This window comes from Microtus oregoni, unplaced genomic scaffold (genome assembly GCF_018167655.1).
Source record: "Microtus oregoni isolate MIOR12 unplaced genomic scaffold, Mior012 000046F_ref0000063, whole genome shotgun sequence".
In the NCBI taxonomy this organism is placed as follows: Eukaryota; Metazoa; Chordata; class Mammalia; order Rodentia; family Cricetidae; genus Microtus; species Microtus oregoni.
The window spans coordinates 9235978-9249520 of record NW_024543220.1 but is presented as its reverse complement, the minus strand read 5'-3'; the positions used below and the strand labels follow the sequence as shown (position 1 = coordinate 9249520).

Below are 13543 nucleotides of genomic sequence, written 5' to 3'. Positions count from 1 at the left end.
GTGATCAGACAGCCTGGGCTTGAAAGTTTGCATCGATATTTCAGATTTCTTTGTATTTGTTCAAATTGTCCTTTCAACAAATTTTGGATTATATTTATCTATTGTGGTATATGTGCATGTGTGTTTGTGTGTGTACCACCATGGGTCAGTGTGGAGGTCAGAGGACAACTTGCAAGAGTTGGTGCTCTTCCATCATGCGGGATCTAGAAATTGAACCTAGGTTATCAGGCATGGCAGCAAGAACCTTTACTCACTGAGTCATTTTTAAAAAATATTTATTTATTTATTTATTATGTATACAATATCCTGTCTGCGTATGTGCCTGCAGGCCAGAAGAGGGCACCAGATCTCATTACAGATGGTTGTGAGCCACCATGTGGTTGCTGGGAATTGAACTCAGGACCTTTGGAAGAGCAGGCAATGCTCTTAACCACTGAGCCATCTCTCCAGCCCTCACTGAGTCATTTTTGCCAGTCCAGCTTATCCTTTTAAACATTATTTTCTTGTTTTTAAAGTAAGAACAACTTCTCATCAGATTTATGGAGGATTATGAGCATTGTGAGACATGTTAGCTCCCCCAGCTGGGAAGACCTAGTTGTGCAATTGTAGTGAATAAGGTTTTCTCATCTGCCAGGATCTCTGGTTCTTCCTGCTTCCAACTTTCAAAGTTAACTCAATAATGTTACTACAGTTCTTACACTTTGGTGGGTACTTTGGTGCTTTTACTGGAGAAATTCTAACTAGTCCCTGAAGTTCTGACTTAGAACATATAATTTATTTGTATGAAAAGTTTAGTTTTGCGACTCTTCCTATGTGCTAGGCATTGTGTTTATTACTGGAGATGAGTGAATGTTGTAGAAGACTTTCCCTGGGGAGACATGGATAAATGTCTCCTTACCCCAGATGAGGCACCAATGACAGACCAAAGCAACAATTCCACATAAGTCCAGCATGGCAAGCAAGTTAGTTCTTGCAGTGACTTCTGTGAACCTGGATGTTCAGACAGCTCTGCATCACTACAAACGCCTCCCATAGTGTGGGTGATGACTTGTGAAAGCTGCAACCCTGGAGCCCTCTGCAGGACGTGCAGGTATCAGACAGGTCAGAAGTCTCTCTCTGGTTGTCAAGACCCGGGGAACTTCCTGGGATCCAGCAGTTGGCTGTTTCGTGAGTCTTAATGAACCTCCCTCCAGAATGGAATGTCCTAATTCAGCAGAAGGGCTGGTTAAGAACACTGGCTGCTCTTCCAGAGAACCTGGGTTCAATTCCCACATAGCAGCTAACAACTATCTGTAATTCCAGTACCAGGGGATCTGACACCCTCATACAGACATACATGCAAGCAAAACACCCCGTATACATAAAACAACAATAAAGTCATTAATTCAGCAGAAACTTCACACAACCCTGAAGAAGTCGTCCTTGGCATTGAATAGGGAAGAACTCATGGTTGCGACTCACTCTGCAGCCAGGTAATGTGGCGAGGGTTATAATAAGGTATATACAGGTACTGTAAAAAAGAAGGACCCCTGTCTAAGTGAGGGAGGAAAAGGAAAAAAGGAGATTAGAAAAGGGAATATAGTAGGCATTCATATTTCATCATTTCCTACCACCAACTGGAGCAGCACCTTCCCTTAGCATAGATTACTCTAGAGATAACCCAGCCTTTCAGACAAAGTCTTCAGAGCTCATTGAAAGCCATGAAGCAAGGTTTTAATATGGGGAGAATTTATTCACCAAGGTGAATGCAGCAGATTATTTCCCCCATTCAGTATATATATTTTTTTTTTTTTGAGACAGGGTCTTTCTGTTATGTAACCCTGACTGTCCTGAAAATCACTATGTAGAGCAGGGTGGACTTGAACTCACAAGAGATTTGCCTGCCTCTGCCTCCAGAGGGCTGGGATTAAAGGTATGTGTCATCTTACCTGGCTTAATTTTTTTAAATAAATTTATTTTTTGCATATGGGTGTTTTGTCTGCATATGTGTCTGTGCACCATGGACATACTTGGTATCCAAGGAAGTCAGAGGAGAACATCAGATGCCCTGGAACTGGAGTTACAGTTGTGAGCCACCATACAGGTGCTGGGAATTGAACTTGGGTCCTCTGGAATAGGAACCAGTACTCTTAACCACTGAGCCATCTCCTTGGCCCTGCAGATTTATTTTCTTTATTATTGATCTTATTTATTTTGTGAGTGTGTGTCTATGTCTGTGTGTATGCCAGAGAACAGCTTGTGTAAGACAGTTTACTCTTTTCACCATGTGAGTCCCAGAGATTGAATTTAAGTTTCCAATCTTGGCAGGAAATGCCTTCCCCGGCTGAAACAGCTCACTAGTTTATTTTCTTGATACCAAAAAGTTGAGAAGGTAGCAATTCATAGTTGCTGAGTAGAGAACCAGAGACTTATTCTTACTTATGAATGCCTGGCTTTAGCGTGGCTTGTTTCTAGCCAGCTTTTCTAATTTAAATTAGCCCATTTCTCTTTAATTCCATTTTGCCTCTGGGTGGTTTACCTTTCTTTATTCTAGGTATTTTTCTTTCCTTCTTACTCCATGGCTGATTGTGTGCTAGGTGGCTAGCCCCCCCCCCCCCCCCCCCCCCCCCCCCCCCCCCCCCCCGTATCCTCCTCTCCTTTTCCTTTTCTTGCTCCTCCCTCTTCTCTCTAGCCTAGATTTTTCCTTCTATTTGTTCTCTCTACCTGCCAGCCCCACCTATTCCTCTCCTGCCTAGCTATTGGCCATTCAGCTCTTTATTAGACCCATCAGGTTTCTTAGGCTGACAAAGTAACACAGCTTTACAGAATGAAACAAATGTAACATAAAAGAATGCAACATATCTTTGCATCATTACACAAATGTTCTACATTATAAACAAATGTAACACATCTTAAAATAATGTTCTACAAAGCTAATGCTCCTCAAATTATTCCATAAAATAGAAATGAAACATTACCAAACTCATTTTATGAAGCTAACCATACTGCATAACAACTCTAAAAATTATGCCTCAATTCTCAATTATCTGGTGAATATGGATGCAAAAATAACTATAAACAAGTTTAATATATATTTCTAGAAATCATATACCATGGTCAAGAATGTAGACCAGGGACCTCTAGGCTATATGTATCAGCCTCACACCTTGTTGCCTATTGCCTAAGGGATTACCAGGGCCAGTGTGGTCATTCACACTTGTAATCCTGGAAGAGGCAGGACAATTTCCTAGAGTTCAAGGTCAGTATTAACTTTTCCCATCTTTCCGACTAAAGACCTGACAGAAACAACTTGAGGGAAGAGGAATTTATTTTGACTCGTGATTTAGGAGAGCCGAGTCCATCACAGTGAGGAAGGCCTGGTGGGTTCATGACTGCAGGGGCATGTGGCTGGAGCTCCGCGAGAGTAGGGAATGCTGGCACTCCTCTGGCTTTCTCCTCCTCCTCTCTGAGTCAGTCTGCACCCCAGAGCTTGGACTGGTGAAACCCAAGTTCAGTTAATTCTCTCTTGGAAACACCCTCAAGGACATTCTTGGGGATGCATCTTCTAGGAGACTCTAAATCTGCTCAAGTTTTCAGTGAAGAGTAGCCATCACAGCTACATTCGTGAGTTCCAAACCAGCCTGTCTGACAGTGTGAAACCTTGCTTTAAAAATGTTTAGCAACCGCTGGGCTTTGGTGGCGCAGGTTTTTCATCCCAGCACTCAGGAGGCAGAGTGAACTGAGTGAGCAGGAGGAGAGGCCTTGGATAACAGGAAGAAGATCAGGGAAAGTGTGGTAAATGAATAAAAACTTGTTATGCAGATTGAAGCAAGTGCCCTCTTCGCTGATAAGAATGAGGCCTTTTCTAATGTAAATTTCCTTTAGAAAAGGAAGATTTGTTCCCTGCTGGGCAGCATTCCTTAGGGGTTGATTTCCTGCTTGTTAAGGAGCCCCCCTATGTGGTAGTGCACGACTCTGAGGCAGGAAGATTTGAGTACAAGACAGCCTGGTCTACAGAATGAGTTCCCAGACAGCCAGGGCTACACATTGAAACCCGGCCTTGAAAAACCAAAACCAAAACAAAACAAAACAAAAAAAAGTTAGCATCTAAATGGTGGGTCTTAGAAAAAATATGGACAAGATTTGAGCTGAGGCCACTGATATTACTGATCAGAACATCAAACATGATAGAGATGAGCTTCAAATGAGAATTAATTTTTTTCAAGAAGTAAAAGGGAAGAGGACATGTGTCATCAGTCCTGAAATGTTATATTAAGAGATGTATTTTGTTTCCCCATGGATAGATAGAGTTTAAGAGACAACAATTCATATAGCAAATGTCTGTGAATGCTTGCTACCTGAAATTTCCTAAAATGGTTTCTTGCTTTGCATACAAATATTAGAATCCAAATTCTTACTTATATATAAAGGGATTTTATATGTGAAATTGTAGCTTAAGATATCACAGTTATGCCGGGCGGTGGTGGCGCACGCCTTTAACCCCAGCACTCAGGAGGCAGAGGCAGGCGGATCTCTGTGAGTTCGAGACCAGCCTGGTCTACAAGAGCTAGTTCCAGGACAGGCTCCAAAACCACAGAGAAACCCTGTCTCGAAAAACCAAAAAAAAAAAAAAAAAGATATCACAGTTATGAACAGAACCCACAAACGCATCAGCATCAGATCCCATGCAGGATTCACGGGGCGCAGGAGTCACTGACCACTCTGCAGCTGGTCACTGATGGAGGAAGGTCATTGGTTAAAAAAATAAAGAAACTGCTTGGCTGGCCCTCATAGGTTAGAACACAGGTGGGTGGAGTAAACAGAACAGAATGCTGGGAGGAAGAGGAAGTGAGCTCAGACTCGACAGCTCTCCTCTCGGGAGCAGATGCCTCAGAGAGGCCGTGCTCTGCTCTCCAGGGCAGACGCACGCGATGAAGCAAGCTGCCAGGTCAGACATGCTGAATCTTTCCCGGTAAGACTGGTGCTACAGTTTATTAGAGATGGGTTGATCGGGATATCAGAATTAGCCAGTAAGGGCTAGAGCTAATGGGCCAAGTAGTGTTTAAAAGTATACAGTTTCCGTGTAATTATTTCCAGGCATAAGCTAGCAGGCGGCTGGGGTGCTGGGACGAAGCCCTACCGCTCTTATTACTACAGGTCACTGTGGTTGAGACAGCTTCTATGCTGCCCCATGAAACTCAGTGTGGCAATGTCAAATGCATTCTATGCAATTCCAGCTTTTCCTTACCACCAGGTGTTGAAGCAAGGTCCAACATGTGGCCATGCCCAGCTGCAGGAATGCTTGGGAAAGTGATGAGAAACTTGGCCTCATTTCTAGTCTCTACTGCACGGTTTCTCAATCTGTGGGTCATGACCCCTTTGGGGATAACCTAAGACCATGGAAAACACTTTTTTCTGATGGTCTTAGGAACTGAGACACTGCTCCTATCAGTCTCCAGCTGAGTCCAACCACATGCAGAAACACCCACATAAGTACCCAGAAGTGTCTTAAAGGGTCACAGCATTAAGAAGATTGAGAACAGCAGAGACAGGCAGATCTCTGTGAGTTCAAGGCCAGCCTGGTCTACAGCGTGAGTTCCAGGACAAAGTCCAAAGCTACGGAGAAACCCTGTGCCCCCCGACCCTGCCACAAAAAAAGAAGAAGAAGAAAGTTGAGCCCCCACTGCTCTAATGTGGGAAGAGAGTGAAAACCGAAAATTCTGGACATATGGCTCAGGAGTGGACATGGAATGCTGAGAATCAATTTCTGGAGAAATGGTCTGAGTGGTAAGGACACCATTTTCCTACTATGGGAAGAAATGAACCAAAGAGGATGCAGGGTTATGAAGTTCTAGAGGAAAGCCCTAGCCTTGGATCTCAGATCAGAAAACATGAAACATTGTCTTTAAGCTTGGTAGGGTGGCAAATGCCTATACTTCCAGTGCTTAGACAGTGTGATCTGGAGCCAGGAGCCAGTGGGCTTCATGGGAAAACCCTGTACCTGGTCAGGCTGCAAAGCGGAGAATCCGTTTCCATGTGGAGCCCTCATGTGCTTGCTCTCACGGCCCTTTGCCGCACCCCTGGTGACAACTGCCCACCTATGATTTACAGCAGTTGATAACTAGACTTGATAGTTTTTGCCCCCAAGGATGTATTTATAAGTGATACTGTTTACAATTACTTCATGGAAATGAAGTTTTATTCATTCATATTTTTAAATTAATCCCCGAAGATATATAGGACTATAACTGAATATGCTAAAAACTAATGACCTGTCCTGTTTACATAATTTACACCACTGATAATTTTTATTCCTCTTTTTTTAGAGTTATGCTTTAAGAAAAAAAAAGGAGCAATAACAATTCTATCCTTATGTTTCTAGCTCATGTGTAGGGCTTTCTCCAGGACATGCTTGTTGTTCATTCACATAACAAACCTGCTCCTAGTGCTTGTACTGTTCCCATTCCATTGTGGTTATAAACCCATAGTGAGTAAATCCGGGCATGATGATTAAACCTACGTACTCAGGAGGTGGAGGCAAGGGAATTGTTGGAAGTTCAAGGCTAGCTTGGGCTACATAGTAAGTTCCAAGCCAGCTTGGGATATATAGTGAAACTCTGTCTCAAAAACAGTGGAAAAAACCCTCAAATTAATTAAATTTACAAATGAAAGGGGGACATTATATTAGATAGTAACAATATCAGAGTACCATTAAGTAGTATGTTAATTTAAAAAAACCCATTGTCAGGGTTAGCCCAACTGCTCTGTATGTTCCCTGATCCACCTCAAATATATTATTTAAAGTTCTTTTATACCCCAGTCACATGGGGGAAGGCAAAGACTTCCTTGCCATGATACAAAGAACAAAGTAATTTCCTCCACACATCTCAAAACATCAAGTAACCACAGCCTAGGCCAGTCAACAAATGTAATATGGCAAATAATAGTTGTAAAGAAGGAAGTTACAGGATCATCTCAATAGATGCGGTAAAGAAGGAAGTTACAGGATTGTTGACTGAGTTTTCTGTCCTACCCGATTCCCACAATCATTAAGTCCTGAAGAAATCACACAGAGGTCTACATTAGCTATAAATGGATCGGCCCATTAGCTAGGGCTTCTTATTAACTCTTATAACTTATATTAGACATTATTCTTTCTATGTTAGCCACGTGCCTCGGTACCTTATTCAGCGAGGCAGTCATATCTTACTTCTTCTGTGTTAGGGTCAGGACTGCAGAGAAATGGGCTTTCCTCCTTTCCAGAATTTTCCTTTTCTCATTGACTCACCTCTACTTCCTGTCTGGTTGTTCTGCCTATACTTCCTGCCTGACTACTGGACAATCAGCGTTTATTTAAAATATAATTGACAGAATACAGACCATTCTCCCACACCACAGGATCGTCTCAATAGATGCACTGAAGAAATAAGTTCTAGGGCCCAGCAGTGGTGGTGCACGCCTTTAATCCCAGCACTCGGAGGCAGAAGCAGGCGGATCTCTGCGAGTTCAAGGCCAGCTTGGTCTACAAGAGCTAGTTCCAGGACAGACAACAAAAACTCCGTCTCAAAAATCAGGGAAAAAAAAAAGTTATAGGATCATCTCAATAGATACAGTAAAGGCCTTTGACAAAATTCAACATCCTTTAGGTAAATTTAAGCCCTGAAGAAACTAGGGCCGGGCGATGGTGGTGCGCGCCTTTAATCCCAGCACTTGGGAGGCAGATGCAGGAGGATCTCTTGAGTTCGAGACCAGCCTGGTCTACAGAGCTAGTTCCAGGACAGGCTCCAAAGCCACAGAGAAACTAGGGATAGAAGGAATGTATCTCAACATAACAAGTGCTGTATATAAACCAAACACAGCAAACATTATACTAAGTGGGAATGGAGACTGAAAACATCTCCTGAAAATCAGAATGAGATAAAGACTGTTTATTCTCTCTACCACCCCCCCTTTTTTCTTAGATAAGTTCTCTATAGCCCTGGTTGGCCTAGAACTCACTGCGTAGACTAGGCTGACCTGAACTCTCAGAGATCTGCCTGCCTCTGCCTCCCAAGTGTTGGATTACAGACATGCACCACGCCTGGTTTATTCTCTCTGCTCTTATTCAAGGCAGTTCCTGAAATCTTAGCCAGGGTAGTAAGAGAGACGACCAGGACACCAGTAAAGGAAGACATCAAATGATCTTTATTTATAGATGACATGTTCTTATATTTGAAATTACATAAAATACTTTCAGCAAAGTAACAGGGAACAGAGTGAGAAAGATTGGGAAAGCAATCTCATTCATAGTTGCTATGAGAAAGCACCAAATACCTAGGAATAAGCCTAAATAAAGAGGTTAAAGACATCTATAAGTAAAACCGTAAGTACCAAAGAAGCCTGGACATGGTGGCTCATCTCTAATCTAGTACTCTGGTAGCCCAAACTTTGGGGCCAAAGTCTTCTACATAACCAAAGAAACAAGCAAACAGGAAACAATTAAGAAAAAAATGTAGGAAGGCACTGGAAGACCCTTTGTGAACACACAGATATATACTAGAAGATGTTCGTGAATATACAGAATTAATATTCTGAATATGACTTTAATTTGAAAGCAATCTAGAAATTCAATGTTAAGTCCCACAAAAATCTCAATGACATTTTTCAAAGAATGAGAGAAAATGATGCTAAAACTCATATGTAAGGAGAAAAGACCTTGAATTGCCAAAGTAATTATCGGGAGAAAGAACAATGCTGGAAGAATTACAGTACCTATCTCAAATTAACAAAATCACCATGGTACAGGCACAGAAACAGGCATATTGGCCAATAAAAAAAGTAGAGGATGCAGAAATAATCCCTGCTTATAGGTACTTGATTTTATTTTCTTTCTTTCTTTCTTTCTTTCTTTTTTTTTTTTTTTTTTTTTGGTTTTTCGAGACAGGGTTTCTCTGTGGTTTTGGAGCCTGTCCTGGAACTAGCTCTTGTAGACCAGGCTGGTCTCAAACTCACAGAGATCCACCTGCCTCTGCCTCACGAGTGCTGGAATTAAAGGCATGCGCCACCACCACCTGGCTAGGTACTTGATTTTCAACAATGGTATCAAAAATACATTGGAAAAACAAACTTCTTCAGTAAATAGTAGAAAAATAACACTGCAAAAAAGAAAAAGAAAAATAACACTGCATTGCTATTACCCTGTTTTGTTTTGTTTTTTAAATTCAAAACAGGCCAAGGATTTAATGTAACAAAATTCTGAAACTGCTAGAAGAAAACACTGGGGGAAACACTTCCATATACATGAAAAAGCCATATGTCTTAAGGCCTATAGACCAGGAATCCCCAGACGTTGCTGTGCACAGGAGTCCTCTAGATATCGCAACAAAATTCAGGAAGTCTGACATAGAGCTGAAATTCTAGACTTGGGACAGAAGCTGCTGCTGTTCAGATCACTTGGAAAGACTGATGTAGACAAGGAACTACTAGGCTGTGTATCCATTATATCTTGTTACATAAATGATCTGGAGCCAGGTGTGAGAGTCCAAATCTATAATCCCCACATTGCTGGAACCTGGAGGCCAGCCTGGGTTTCTGCATTGCTACTTTTCTCACTGTTGTGGCAAAGGCCGGACAGAAGCACCTGAAGAGATTATTTTGGTTTGTAACTGAAGTACAGACCCCCTTGACATAGGAGTATGATAGAGCTCATGGCATTAGGGACATTGACTGGGACTTCTCACATCTCCACTGATGGGGAATCAGGTAGAAAACTGGCTCTCATCCGACTTTCTCAATTTTCCTGTTTTATTCAGTCTGGCTATGGATGGTACCAACCAAATTCAGGGTAAGTTTTCCTTCTTCAGTGCATCCCGTTTGGAAACCCTTCACAGTATGTTCTGGATGCATTTCCTATGAGATTCTAAACCCAGTGAAGTTGACAACGGTTAGCCATCACAGCTACACAGTGAGTTCAAAGCCTGCCTGGGATGCAGTGCGAGACCCTGTGTGAAAAGAAAAAAAAAAAAAAGAGAGATCTGGGCTCCATGGTTCACAATCTAAATTATGGGTCTGGGAATAGACCTGGGTATTTTGGAACAATATTTGTGGTTATTGATGTCAGTGGTCAGAGCAGCACACAAGGTGGAGAAGGGTCTTAGATGGGCGTTTTAAGAACTTTAAGAAAGTGTAGTTTGACATGCTGTCAATCCTGAGCTTTTATGCTGATAAATTGTTCTCACCCTGGGGTGTAGTCTCAGATGGAAGATTTAGTAAGCAAGTCATACAACAAAAGTCTCTGGGTGGTTGTTATCTGAAAATTCCCCAACCTGGTTTCTTCTTGCCAGAAATAATGGAATCCATATTCTTACTTAAACATAGACATTTTTATATTTGAAATTGGGGCTTCTTGGTTTTGGGAAAAGCCAAAAAACTAAGCTTGAGACATCATGCTAGAAATGGAATCCTCAGTCCTGTCAACACTAGGATCTGCACAAATTCCCCGGGACCCAGGTGCCCCTGATCACACCACTGGTGCCCCAGTGCTGGTCACTGTAACTTGGAAAACTGTCCCTGCTGCTCCTGGAAACTGTGACAATGGCATCCGTGCCAAAATGTATTCTCTGCAGCTTGAGGTTTTCCTTGTCACCTTTTGCTGAGTTAAGGTCCGGCAGGTCCTCCAGGTTGTGGAGCTGGGGACCCATGTTATTCCCAACTGCAGGAATGTGGGGAAGTGAAGGAGAGGCTTGGGCTTTGCCTCCCTGCTAGACTCTCAGTAGAGAGTCAAGTGCTTGGATATGTGGCCAAAGGGTGAAAGTAGAATAAGGAAAGTCAATTTCTGGAAAAATTATCTGCACATAAATATATAATTTTTCATACATGAGAAACATGGCCAAGAGTACACAGTATTATGAGGTCCTAGGAAACCTCTGATGACTAGACATCAGGCAAATTTCTAAGTCTGGCTACAAGTGTATAGTAGGATCAGCAAGCAAGAAGAGATGTGTGGGCAGGAAGAGGACCAAATGCACTCATGAAGCTGTCCGATTAGCTGGCATCCCTCTGATTCTTAGCTGATAAGAATCCCCAAAAATTCTCAATATGAAATTTCTGTTCTTTCTTCTCACAAATGCTTTACAAAAAGCTAGTGTTGGCTGGGCCATGGTGGTGCATGCCTTTAATCCCAGCACTCGGGAGAGTTCAAGGCCAGCCTGGTTTACAAAGCAAGTTCCAGGACAGGCACCAAAGCTACAGAGAAACCTGTCTCAAACAAACAAACAAACAAAAAAAGCAAAAACCAAAACCAACAACAAAATGAAACCAAAAAGCTAGTGTTAATACACATGATCCCAGAGTGGGTAAGCATACATGTACATGTGTGCCTCATATGTGCCTCATATTAACAAAATATGAAATAGGCACATTTTTGCGAGGGATTGGAATTTCCCAGCAAGACAAAAACTCTCAGAAAGCAACCCCTTCCCTACCTCTGCTCCTCTTCTTCCTCATCACAGTGGCAGCCACAGCTCCAGTGACCACACCCCAAGAAGAATCAGACCAGCAGTGATTCCCACAATGGGGATGGTGGGCTGAGGTGTCTCTAGGAAAAGAAGGAAGAATGAAGGCCTGATGTCAGCTTTCAGCCCTGACCCTGTTCAGGTATTCAGACTTGATTCTAGTTTCTCTGGCAACAGATTCTATGCCTATTCTCCTCCTTACCCCATTTCAGAATGAGAGGCTTGGGCAGTCCCTTATGGACCACGTGGCATGTGTATCTCTGCTCCTCCCCAGAAGGCACCACCACAGCTACAGCTGCCCACTTCTGGAAGGTTCCGTCCCCTGCTGGTCTGGTCTCCACCAACTCCATGTCCTGGGTCTGATCCTCCCCATCTCTTTGCCAGGTCAGGGTGATCTCCGAAGGATAGAAACCCAGAGCCCAGCACCTCAGGGCGACATCCCCTTCAGGTCTGGGGTGACGAATCACATTTGCCTTTGGTGGATCTGAGAGGAAGATTTGGAAAGTTCATGCATTTTGTGTTTTTACTAAAATAATGTTCTTGTACTCACGTGACCATCTGGCATTGCATAGGAGAACTGGCATGGAAGAGGAGTACCAACAGAGTAGCCCAGATTCAGCATCTGGAAATTTATTCCTTGGCAAATTCTAGAATGAGATTACACCTGCCCAGGAGACTCCTGGTCTTTCACTGACAAAAATGGACTTGGAATCCTGACTGGGTGGGGGCAGAGAGATTCAACATCACCAGACTCAGGGTCCAAAGACACTGGAAATCCTCTTCCCCTTTGGGAAGCACTTCCCCATCCCAAAGACAAAGAGAGGCAATATCCCAGCTGATCCCATTTTCCTCCTTTCTTGGGAGACTTGAGCCCAAGTCAGTCCAAGGGTAGTGTTCCATTGCCCCTTAGACCCCATCGTACCTATGCGCAACAGTATCTCCTTGCCCATCTCCAGGAAGCCGAGGAGGAGCCCTACACACTCCACCTCAAGGGAAGTCCCACGGGACTCTGCCTGAACAGTCTTCTTCCAGGTTTGCCCGGTGATCTGAGGCGCTGAGTCAGCCACTCTCCATGTTTTCAGGTCGTCGGTCAGAGAAATGAAATCCTGGCCCTCAAAGGCGTGCCGACTGTACCCTCGAGAAGGGGCCGATCCGGCCTGGCCCCGCCCCTGCAGTTAGCTCTGCCCCCCTTGCCCCGACCCGCAATAGGATTTGGGTCTAAACTGAACCACAAAGTCACAGTCCTCAATTCCCTAGTGGAGGATCTCCGTTGGTCCTGAAACCGCAAGGCTAAATCTAGGTCCCGGGGACACCGAGAAACTAGAGCGAGCATGGGGACTTGGATGGGCCGTGAACTTCGACTTAGAGTAACTCACCGTCCTGGCTCAGGTTGTATTCTTTGATAGTGGCCTGTAGGAGAACTGGGGCAAAATGTTTGCGGATCTTGACTGTTGGTGTCCATTGCTCCCAATACTCTGGCGATAACTTCTCCACTAACGGACCTCTTGGCTCCAATCTCTGACTCTGCGCATCGCTGTCGAAGTGCACAAACTGCTTGTCATCCACGTAGCCAATGAAGATGTACCGGGGCTCCAGGCCAGGTCTGGACATGGCGAAGTCAAGATAGCTTAGTGAGTGTGACCCTGGGGACAACGTTAACTTTAAGAATCCAATTCTCCTTCCTTTTCCGGGGTAGCACGTGCAGGGAGGCGAACAAGGCATGAGCGTGGAGGCCCTAGTGGCAGGGATCACCAGACACCAGAGCAGGGAGGACCATGTTTCCCTGGTGCTGCACTCCTCTGCTCACTCTGGGCTTCCTAGCACTCCTCCCATCAGAGGCCATTTCCTGTACTCACCGGTTTGGGCCAGAGTTGGAGTCAGTGCAACCAAGAGCAGCAGGAGGAAGCCTTGGGGAGCTGGGGTTCCCATTCTTGGTATTTCAAAGGCCTGGAGAAAGTGAGCCCTCGGTCCTCTCTGTGGATTTTAGAGCACTTTGAGTATGTGGGAAGAGACCGCAGTGACTCTGATTGGCTTTATCCAGAAGCATACAATGGGAGAAAGAATACTTGTTT

The 13543-nt window shown here is 43.9% G+C and overlaps 1 protein-coding gene across 1 annotated transcript; it reads right to left on the bottom strand.

Moving 5' to 3' along the window:
* Positions 1 to 11462: 11462 nt before the first annotated feature.
* Positions 11463 to 13082, bottom strand: LOC121435594 (patr class I histocompatibility antigen, A-2 alpha chain-like). The gene is made up of 3 exons (XM_041635047.1): positions 12848 to 13082; positions 11674 to 11955; positions 11463 to 11554 (listed from the first exon to the last, which is right to left on the bottom strand). Exons 1-3 carry the CDS (start codon positions 13080 to 13082, stop codon positions 11463 to 11465), a joined length of 609 nt encoding a protein of 202 aa, XP_041490981.1.
* Between the last annotated feature and the right edge of the window lie 461 nt (positions 13083 to 13543).

What these genes read in the sequence shown, in the direction of transcription:
- LOC121435594 (XM_041635047.1), bottom strand. Translation starts at nt 13,082, where the DNA reads ATGTCCAGACCTGGCCTGGAGCCCCGGTACATCTTCATTGGCTACGTG. An exon ending in ATACAACCTGAGCCAGGACG is followed by an intron (nt 11,956 to 12,847) that starts GTGAGTTACTCT and finishes TCTTCCTCTCAG; the next exon opens with ATCCACCAAAGGCAAATGTG. An exon ending in GCCTCTCATTCTGAAATGGG is followed by an intron (nt 11,555 to 11,673) that starts GTAAGGAGGAGA and finishes TTCTTTTCCTAG; the next exon opens with AGACACCTCAGCCCACCATC.